This window comes from Crocodylus porosus, unplaced genomic scaffold, assembly GCF_001723895.1.
Source record: "Crocodylus porosus isolate Cpor-Errol unplaced genomic scaffold, CroPor_comp1, whole genome shotgun sequence".
Classification (NCBI taxonomy): domain Eukaryota; kingdom Metazoa; phylum Chordata; order Crocodylia; family Crocodylidae; genus Crocodylus; species Crocodylus porosus.
This window is the reverse complement of record NW_017728943.1, coordinates 57,433,063-57,443,689: the sequence shown is the minus strand read 5'-3', so window position 1 is coordinate 57,443,689 and position 10,627 is coordinate 57,433,063. Positions and strand designations below refer to the sequence as shown.

Genomic DNA, 10,627 nt, shown 5'->3' with positions numbered 1-10,627 from the left:
TAGAGCATGACACCCTGCTTGGCTGGTGCAGACAGCTTGGGCCAACAAGGGGGAGTTTGCAAGGAAGGTACAAAGCATCCTGGGATGCTGGGGCTCTGTGAGTTAACTTGAATCTAGAAGGGATCTTGGACAGAAGTTCAATAAATCATTTAACCTAAATCAGTTAAGTCTGATACTACATTCATCCAGGTTTATCTTAAACTGGTTTGGGGCATTTTGAAAGCAGTTTATGTGCACTGAACTTCTGTTGTGTTACAGATCTAAACGGGTTCCCTATCACTTATACCAGTTTATGTGGAATGCCTGTCCCTTGCCAGAGTGTCGGTGGCATAGTTGGGAATAGAACCCAGTTTTAAGAGCTCTCCAGTTAGTGTTTTAGCTTTAAAATGATCCTTTTTCTGCTGAGTAGCAGTCAGTAGTAGTTATATCAGTAACATCCAGAAGGTTCACCCAGGACTCCTATTCAGAAAAGTTTGATTTGCTGCAGCTAGGATCAAGTATATAATTCTGCATATTGGACTCTATTACTTAGATCAGTTTTACATTTGTTTTGGAATAATGAATATTCTGCATTTTTACCAAAATAGCTCATCAACTATAGATTTTCATGCTGCTCTCTGTTTTTAAAGTTATTTGAACTTACTGATGAAACATAAATTTTGATGAAACCTTTTAATGAGAACTCTGATATAGATTTGGAGCAGTCCTATTGTCAGCATCTTTAAAATGGTCTTTGTGCACTAACATTTCTGATCACCAATGTTCAGTTTCACAAGTTAAGCATAAGGTCTCTTGTGAGTTGGATCCTGTGCAATGTAAAGAGCAAGGCATCCTTCTGATCTCTTCCAATGGTACCTAGAAATACAGAGAAAGACCATTTAATTTGAAAAGTTATGTAGTTGCAATGCAGGGGGATGTGATGGGGACTAATCTGATTGCACTTAAACCAGTTTCTTTCTGGTCATCTCTCTTCAGTTCAGTGGAGTTACTTTCAATGAATACCAATATAAGCAATATAAGAATAATACCCTTTAGTATAGCAGGAAAGAGATGGATTATACCAGGTGAGATATTCAAGTAAATAATTGCCTACTTTATATATGGGCCCAAGTCAAAGGGCTCTATTCTGCTCTCATACAGGGGTAATAATAGAATAACTCTAATGAGTTATTAGCTTTAAAAGTACAGATCTAAATCAGGATTTCAAATGCACAAAAGTTCAGGAGTATTTTGATTTAAGGCCCTCTTTATTATATTAGAGAAATAACCAGAGACCATACTCAGGATCAGGATGCCGTTTGCTAGACGCTAAAGTAAGAATGAGTCCCTGCCCTAAAGACCTTACAACTAATGGCCCCAATCTCCTCTGACCTGTTCTGCCTGGGGCAGAGCTGAGAGCATGTGGGCAGGAGATCATGGCTCTGCCCCAGCTCCAGACCACTCTGTCACCACCGCAAAATCCTGGCCCCAGACCCAGACCTTGAGCCAGTCTCCATGGAAAACCTGGCCCTTCACTGTCATGGCCCTACCCCTCCTGGCTGCAGTGACATGGGCAGGGGCTGCTGGGAAATGGAGTTTGGCCACCAGCCGGATCTCCCATTTTGCCCACGCCTAGGCCAGAGCCATATGTTTCCCGTCCTTGTGCCTGGAACAGGGCAGAAGGGTTTGGTTTTGTTCAGTAGTTTATTTGCTTGTTGGCTTGCTGCTCAAAGACTGTACTTCATTTGGGAAGACTGGCTCCTCCGGGAGCAAAACCGGCATGCAGCAACCAACAGACTAGGAGACCCGCTTACAGGGCTGCTTTCTTTCTTCTGCTCTGTCTTTGAGGGGGTCTACACTGAGCTGTATGCCCACTGCATTTCATTCTCACCACTTCTCTTGTTTTACCAGGCAGGATAAGCTATAACAGATATCATTTTTTACAGGGCCTCTGCTGTTCTAGACACACACCCTCATATAGACCAAAGGAATAAGATGCAGAACTGAGGCTTTTGTTATCAAAAGCTGGGAAACCATGCCAAGAACCCTCTCTACTCACGTAGACTGAGCAGGGATCAGCAAGCTATCACCAGCAGTCAGAGTCAAGGTTTTACCATCCATAGCAACAGCAGATGTGCTTTCCTAAAAGACAAAAACAAGCAGCTTTTAATTCCTCATGTGCTGTCACTGGCAGGAAGAAAAGGCTGATACTAAGAAAGAAGCACATTTTAGTAAGAAATCTGGCATTTCCACAGAAATGTAGTTCAAAAACAGTTCTGTTCTGCATGGCTTATCTTAAAACTTTAGCTGATCTTCTTCGCCTGGCAGACTTAGCAACTATAAAAACAAGTTTCAGACTTTAGTTCCATAATGAAGTTATGCAGAAACCAGCTTATCCTGCATACATTGTTAATGAGCTAACCGAATGGCCTGCTTTTCAATACGGCTGTCTAAACATCACAGGGCTAAACTCCTTGAGTATGTTTTTTCACAGGTTTTCTCTTTCTTTTGAGACTCCTGAAATGCCTTTTAAGGTTGAAAAAGCTATTCACAACTGCTGTCCACAACAGTGGGGAGCTGGTAGAAGTTACTGATAGAAACCCATTTACAGTGAAATAGATTTATCATTGTCCTGTCAGGCAGAGATGCCAAATTCTTGCCAACCTTACAGGATCTGGCTGTCTTCTGTCAGCTGTACAGACAAGGTTCTTTCAAGATATGTCTTTAATTAGCATTAGATGGTTAGTCTCTGTGAATTTAAACAGAATGGCAAGAGGTAGAAATATCTGGCATCTTGATTTGTGTACATGGGAACCATTTCTTCTGTTCTTTTTTTCCTGTTGGGCTGCATATAGACTAATTCTCCCAGAATAAGAAATTGATAAATACTAGAGCAGACAGTATTCAGGCATTTTGTTTTCAAATAGTCAAGTTCTTATATTAAGTCCTTAGCACCCTGCTTGTTTCCTTCATGAAGATTCCAGTGCATGCGCAGAACTAGGGTAAGGGTTCTAGGGAAGGGCAATGGAGGAAGGGCCCCTGCAGCCAACAGCACTTCCATGGATTCAGGGATGGACACTATTAAGCATCTAAGCCCTCATCATGATGTAGGACACTAGTGGCCCATTGCCCACATGCTGAGGAAGGGGGGCTACTTTTCAAGCATTGGCAAGTAACAAATGGCTTGCAACTGACTCACCAGCGACTGCTTGCCTATGACATTTTTCTTAGAGAAAGGATAAAATCCTTTAATTGTTCTTGCCTGTGACTGGAAACATTTTTTGGCAGAGATATCCACTCCACACTTAAATACAACTCCGCCCTTTGTGAGTATGAATTGTCACGTACCAATTGCCATATCCAGATATCCGCATTCTTCTGGTTTCCTTCACTTACTCCTGGCCCGTGAACTACAGCCTAAAAAATGAAAAGGGGTGGGGTGGGTGGTAAGAGAGGGGGAAGAAATGGTTTTTATCCCAAAGACTTAGATTAATCTTCCTAAAGTTTATACAATATGCAGTTTCCACAGGAAATCTTTATACAATGTGATATTATTTGTATATACCTGATTTGAATTTGCATGGCAGGTCACTGATATCCACCAATAGAAGGAAAACTGATCACACCTGCCACTCCTTATGCTTCTTCACCTACTCACTATATCTGTTCCCTTTGCCTCTTCCCACTCTCAGCTTCACAGTGTTGTATTTGCCACCACCTGCTCTTGGAACAGACATTCTCTTCTTGTCTATTATGGGGTCTGATCCAAATCCTGTTGAAGTTGATACAATTTTTTCATTGATTGTAAAAGTCTATTGATCATGCCTCATGGGCTCATCTACACAAGATGTTCACTGCAGAGTTGTCTAATTAGCTCTGCAGTAAATGTCTCAGTGACTGCATATGCAACCTTATTACACCACAGGAAACTAATAAACTCTGTAGTAGGTTAGTACTTGCACATACAAATACTATTCTGCAGTAGAGATTTTTGGCCACAGCACTGCATGTGTAGACACTGCACCGGCTGACTCGGGCATATGGGTACTTCAGTTTGGGGGATGCCTGCTGGCTAGCCACATATTGGAGCACATTTATGCCTCAGCTAGCCCCTCTGCAGTGTGTTGAGCTGGGTTGTAGCAGCCTCAGGCTAGCAAGCTGACCACCAGGGTCCCCTCCCAGCTGGGGCTGCTCTGATCTGGTTCAATGTCCTGTGATCCTAGGTACATGTGTAAACGTGGTGCCTGGGAGCAATAAACTCTGGCATAATACATGCCGGAGTTTATTGCTGCACATTAATATGCCATGTTGATGTGCCCCATGTGTTCTTTTCTTCAAAACCCTACTATTATTTGTCCATTCTGGATGGAGTTTGCTGATGGTTTTCAATACTTTCTGTCATTTGGATTGCTTTCCCAGAGTCAGTGATGTGATTCTGAAGTAATTCAGAATCACAGTGTTTCTTCTGATATGTTTTGTAAGGTCTTTTACATATTGAACAGCCGTCAGATTATAACAGCTTTATTATACAACCTTATACTACCAGATTATACAGCCTTATTATTTCACAAACCAGCATCAGTCTTTGTATCAAGACTCTTGTTGAAATTAAGGTTGCGGGGGACTGAGTTAAATAGGCTAATTAATAATTTTTTAAACCTACTATCTTTACTTAACACAAAATGAGGAAGATTATCAGAAGTGTAAATAGAAGTAGTTGTCTAACTCCAATTGACAGTTAATGAAATTGTGTATCTGTCATAAGGGCCTTTGAAAATATCCCTGTATCTCACTCAGAGAAAACAAAAGCTTTTACCTGTGTTTCAAAGTTGTCTCCAAAGATACTCAAGGACTTTTTTTCATTTATTTCTCTACGGTGATCATTTAGCCAGTCTTGGAAGGAAAATGGATCCATGACTGCAGTGGCATTTAGTGGGAAAGGTGTGACTTTCAGGAGTTCATCTGCAACCAAGACAGAATAGTAATAGTAGGGAAGCTCACTTCCACATCTTCTAAAAACTAGTTTGATCTTTGTTGATGGTTCCAAATGAAAATGTGGATAGCAGTAATCAAGAAGTTAGTGATAAAAGTAACATATGTTGTCACAGAATCATAACTTAGTACTTATTACATCAAATACAATGTACATTCTTGTTTTGATGGAGATGCATCTTCTGTGATATGGCTGGTGAATTGTCTTCTTTGTATGCCCTAGACAAATAACAAGAGAAGCCCTGTAAAAGTTGGTTTTGTCCAAATTAAAACTTGTAGGGTTTTTAAAAAAATATTTTCAAGTATTGCTTGCATCCACCAATGACATAACTGTGGTACAAGTGTATTCAGACATTATAGAATAGAGAGACCGGTCTAGCGATTATTGCATAATTCTTGCCAACCAGGTTCTTCATCCCCTTTCCACACTAACCAACAGTGATGAGCGGATTCCCATCTTGTAACTGTAATGAAGTCCCTCCTGATTTACCCCAGACGAAATGGAATTAGAATTGGGTCCACAAACTCATGTTACCATATGCCTTTCATATTCTCAGCAAAGGACTTCTCGTCATTTTCTCTCCAGTATGTATTTTAAGGTGTTATGAAGGCTTAATTGACCAGAGCAAAACAAATCAATTATCACAGTCTTAAATTTAATAAATGGTCCTCCTCAAGATGTTCCCGCAGTTGTAGTTCAAGTTAATTTCCAGTAGTTCTCCTTCATAACTGGCTTAGTTTAAAATATCTAAGAGAGCTAAATGCAGTTTCAGTTTTGGTAGTTTTGTGCTGTGTGTTGCTATATAAAATTAATTTCAATCATTCACCAACCCACAGTAAAGTGCAGAGATAATGCAATCGTCTTTGAGAATCTTAGATAGTTTGTTCTGTGACACCATGAGGAATGTCTCAAGGGTACTTTCAAGTAATAATTCCAACTAGATGTAGAAAAATTCACTATTTCCCGAAGGTATTCAGGAAATGAGCACACAGCCAAGCCCTAGTCCCTGAGCAGATAATTTAGTGAACGTTATTGTGTTCTTTATGTGGTGGTCTTCTAACCCTCCTAGAAATCACAAGCTTTTCTGAATGTATCATTGTGGGACCATACCTTGAACATACCACATCAAAGTTTTCCTCAGAAAGCCATCTTGTACATGATTCTAGTATAACAGTATTTGGTGGGTGAGGTCAGTACATGAAAGGTAATGCACTATATTAAAGACGCTATCCCAGTATAATGGATTGTGTTATGCACAAGGTATTTGCATCCATATTTGATGCATAACAATAGGGATGCACAAAGCATTTGCACCTATAGTTGACCTTTAGAAAATAAAGACAAGATATTAAATCCCTTTCAGCAACTTTTGATATGGAGATAACTTCTAGTTTATACCTTGATTTTTTTCTATTAAATCATAGCATGATCAAGTAAACAGGTCAAGTTCCAGATTATAAGTAAAAACATTTTTTCTTATTTTGTCTTCTCCTTTCATGAACTGTGCATTTTATATCTATTGTTAAGAGAAGAAATCCTTGGATACAAATCTTTTTTTGCCATAGAATATTTATCAGCAAAATACATCCAATTCTTTCTCATCCAGTTATTGGACAGTTATTCATATTTTTCAATTTTGTTTTAAAATAAACAAAACAAACCCAAAGTAAAGAAAACAAACAAACAAAAATCCCAGCAAACCCCAGAAATTATGTGATTCCACAAGGACAAAATAGTGAAAAAAAAATCATTATAAATCATGTTAATCTGGAACTGCAAATGCAAATAAGAATTCATTTTGGTTGTGTGGTTACTGCATGGTATTGCTGAAGGTCAGAATTTAGGTTATTTGGATATTTTAACTGAAAATTTTCAAAGTGGAATATGCCTGGATGTCTTGTAGGTTCAACTTTCATTGTCCTAGATTCATAATACTTATTCTGGAATAATTACCATAATTACTCAAATATAAAGCAACTTGAATTATAGGACAACCCCCCACACCTCCAATAATTAGATTCTATATCTGAAAATTTATAAATTTGAAATAATTTTTCAGATATAGAATCTAATTATTGGAAGTTTGCCTTGAATTTGACTCCCCCCCACTGCTGCAGCAGGGAAAATTAAATCTTGGGGGTCAAGCAGCCCACTTGCCCTCTGCCACCCCAACTTCTTCCTCTGTAGCTTCTTCAACCCCCCCCCCCCATTACTGTTAGACTCTGCTCTCCCAGAGCACATGGGAGTGAGGAGAAAATTTGCAAAATGCTGACTGAAATCACCTATAATATTTTAGTTCATCCAGAATTGATGTATTTTGCCTTTTTTGAAACTGCTACAAGTTTTAGCACAGGTATTCCATTAACATACTTTTAAACAGCACTTTTATACCTACTTATATATAGTCTAGAATATGCATCATATTAGCTCAAAGCCAAATGGCTCATGATTTACCATATAGTTCATGGGGCTGGGCCCCAGCAGAGTCAACAGCATTCAAACCATGGTGACCCCATAACACAGCATTGCTCAGTATGTATGTGTGCACTAGTTACCCTCCCACAAAGGATCCATGTGTTAGTTAGTCCCTTACTCATGACTGGAACTCATTGTTTTTGTCCCAAATTCTGAGATCCTCCAAAAATGTATATACAAATGAGGCATAGGGCAACCTGGTTCAGCTCAACCTCATGGAGGACGAGGCCACATTAATTATATGCAATAGGCTGAAAGAGGGGGCAATAGAAGGGTTCTAAATGAATTGTTTGGGCCCTGTTTGGTGATGTTTGCCAGACATTTAAGGCTGGTGAAGAAACGGGAAGTATTGGAAATGGGAAAGAAAAGTGCAGCTCAGCTGTGGGAGTGAAGATGAGGTTGAAATGTAGTCAATGTAGTGGCTTACCATGACTTGTAAATGAGTCATTGCTGGGTGGAATTGCACTTAATGGGCACTACAATATATCTTATTTAGACAGGCTGCACTAACTTCTTCTTGTGGAAAATCCATGCACTCCTCCTGGTGGTGACAGGTTTCAGAAACCTGATCAGGGAAGCGGTTTCCTATAGGCACCTGACCAGACAGCAAGGGACCCTGACAGCTTGCTTCATATCCTGCTTCAGGTATGCACTATGAAAAGCCAGGAACCTGTTCATAAACAGACAGTCAGACCCCACAGTCAATGACTATATTAAAATGGGACTAAGTGAAATGTACTGGTACTACAGGAAGACAGAAGAGGATGAGGGGAAAGAAATGGCAGACCTCATTTGGCGGAGAGGAATCTGGCATAGACTTTTTCAGGAGTAGACTCTCTGAGAAGGGCAGTGGGTGAGGTACGTATATGGAGATGGGTGAGCGGCTGCATGATGCAAACTGTGTAACTGGGTTTTTAGTGTGCTTTGAGCTGCCAAGTGAACCACAAGGGCCACTTGGCAGAGTGTTGGAGGTAGAGTTATAAATATATTAATATTTTTGCAGAAAAAAAAAAGTGGTATGTTCCCACCAGCATTTTTGCTGCCATGGGAGGGTGTTGGAACCTGCTCTGGCCTCTCTGAATGCCAGCCTGGTATTACAGTACCTCCAAGCTGCTGCCTCTTCCCTCCTAGGGGAGTAATTCCCCCACTTTTTTTTAAAGTGCCACACACACACACACACACACAAATGTATGTCTGTTCCCTCCTAGGGGGGTAATTATCCCACTTTTTTTTTTAAGTGCCACACACACACACACAAAGGTTCTTATTAGCATGTTTACCCAACATGAGACATGTGTTTTATAGTCATATTCAGTGTTGTCTGCATTTAGTCAACTTCATAGTCAACTTACTGAGCACATGCTGCTTTTGACAGAAGTTTAATGATAAAAATATATTTTATGAGGCTTTCTTGTATGTAACTGTAAGACAAAGAGCTGTTTTCATGCTGATTGGAGGAACCCCCCCCCCTTCTTATATTCAAGTAAATACAGTACAAAATAATGTGATGTTCTTTATGGTTAAATTACAGATCCCCAACTTCATCTACATCTTAGGGTGCAAACAAATGTGGCAATTTTTGCCGAATCTAGCCACAGAAAGCAGTTTATAGCTGGGACCAAACACAAGTGCACGATGCAAACAGTTTAAAAAATGGCTGCTCTGGTGAAAATCTGACCCCTCATTTCATGAGGTATCAGTTGAACATGTTTCATAATGTAGCATCTTCTGTAACTTGTGTCTATGGAGCTCCCAGCCTCTCACTGTTTTGAGAATGGAAGGAGGGAAGGGTACAGATGGAGTTCAGCTGGGGGGGGTTCAGTTTCTCTTGGAGGGTGGGGCAGGTGTACTGGAGACCCCCTGAAGTGGGGGAGGATGCTCCAGTTTATCCGCTCCAGCCTTTAGCACTGGCTGGGGAGCCCCAAGAACAAGCTTCCTCCGCTACCTTTCCCCCTCCCATTCTGAAAACAGTGAGCACTGGCAGAGAGCCATGGTCATTGCTATGGGAACCTGACTCCAGGCTCCCAGCTCATATCTGGATTCCCCTCCACCTGGAACCAATAGTGAACTTCTGTTTGGTCTGGAGTAACACTGTAACTTGGAACACTTTGCAGGAAATGTTCTGAATTACAGCTGGAAGCTGTATTTCTGTCTGCACCGTTAATGTACCTTTTGTTTGGGAACATTAATGAAATATAGGTGTAAAATTCTATTAGAATGCACATCCAGAGATACCAGCAAAGTAAAAAAATGATGATGTTGCACTATGCTTTTGGTGCAATTCGTTACCTAATTGATTTTTAAGTGTTTCATTTGGTTAAAACTAATACTCTCCCCAGTTAAATAATGAGATAGCTGAGTTATTTTCACTGTTGGAGCAAAACATATGCTACTGCTAAAAAGGTTTTTGGAGCTCCATAAAGTTGTATGGTAAGCGTGCTCTAAACTGAGATGTGGGAGACCTGAATCTCCAAATCTGAATCGAATCAGGAGACCAATTAAAAGCTCTGAATCAATTCAAAGCATCCAAATTGATTCGGAAAAGCTTCAGAAAAGATTTGGCCAATTTGAATTCGGAGATTCAGGCAGCTGCCAGCTGCTGCCAACTGGTAAGTCTATTGGTGTTGAAGGAGGGAGGGGCATGGGGGAGGGAGAGAAAAGCTGCCCAGCAGGGGTGGGGGGCACATTACTTAGGAAGCAGGTGGGAAAGCATGGGACGTGGGTGTGGCAGTGGTGGGAGCAGGGGCTCTGCCTTGCTGCCACTTGCCCAACCAGGGTTGGGGGACGGGCAGGATGTGGGCACAGCTCACTCCAGGTGGAAGGGGCAAGTGGCAGCAGGGCAAAGCCTCTGCTCCCAGCGCTGTTGCACCTGTATCTTGCATCTTCTATGCTGGCTGGCAAGCAGAGGCAGGGCAGAGCCTCCATCTGGCCCCAGCCTAGTCCTGGCACTTTAAAAAAAAGAAAAGAAAGCCCAACACCCACCAACTCTGGCAGCAGCAATCAGGGGCCTCTGAGGGCTCAAGGCAGAGCCCCCCCGTGCAGCACGGGGCAGTGGGGGACAGCAGGGATCACCTCCCCCACTTGGCACCTGCGCAGCAGCTGCCCCATAGTATGGGTGTAGTGCAGCTCAGCAGGTCACTGTGTACTATCTGGGAGCTGGGGTGGCTCCATCAGTCAGCT

At 41.4% G+C, this 10,627-nt stretch overlaps 1 protein-coding gene across 3 annotated transcripts in view; it reads right to left on the bottom strand.

Moving 5' to 3' along the window:
* Positions 1 to 380: 380 nt before the first annotated feature.
* The window catches only part of HAAO (3-hydroxyanthranilate 3,4-dioxygenase), a 66,553-nt gene continuing 56,306 nt past the window's right edge, over positions 381 to 10,627 (bottom strand). For 2 of the 3 annotated variants that reach the window (XM_019549402.1, XM_019549400.1), the window contains 4 exons: positions 4,796 to 4,941; positions 3,328 to 3,396; positions 2,039 to 2,121; positions 381 to 855 (listed from right to left, as the gene is read on the bottom strand). In XM_019549402.1, the coding sequence (XP_019404947.1) occupies positions 777 to 855; positions 2,039 to 2,121; positions 3,328 to 3,396; positions 4,796 to 4,941 (377 nt within the window). In that variant the 3' untranslated portion in view covers positions 381 to 776. The remainder of the gene's footprint in view (positions 856 to 2,038; positions 2,122 to 3,327; positions 3,397 to 4,795; positions 4,942 to 10,627) is intronic. The other variant, XM_019549401.1, reaches the window with a different exon arrangement.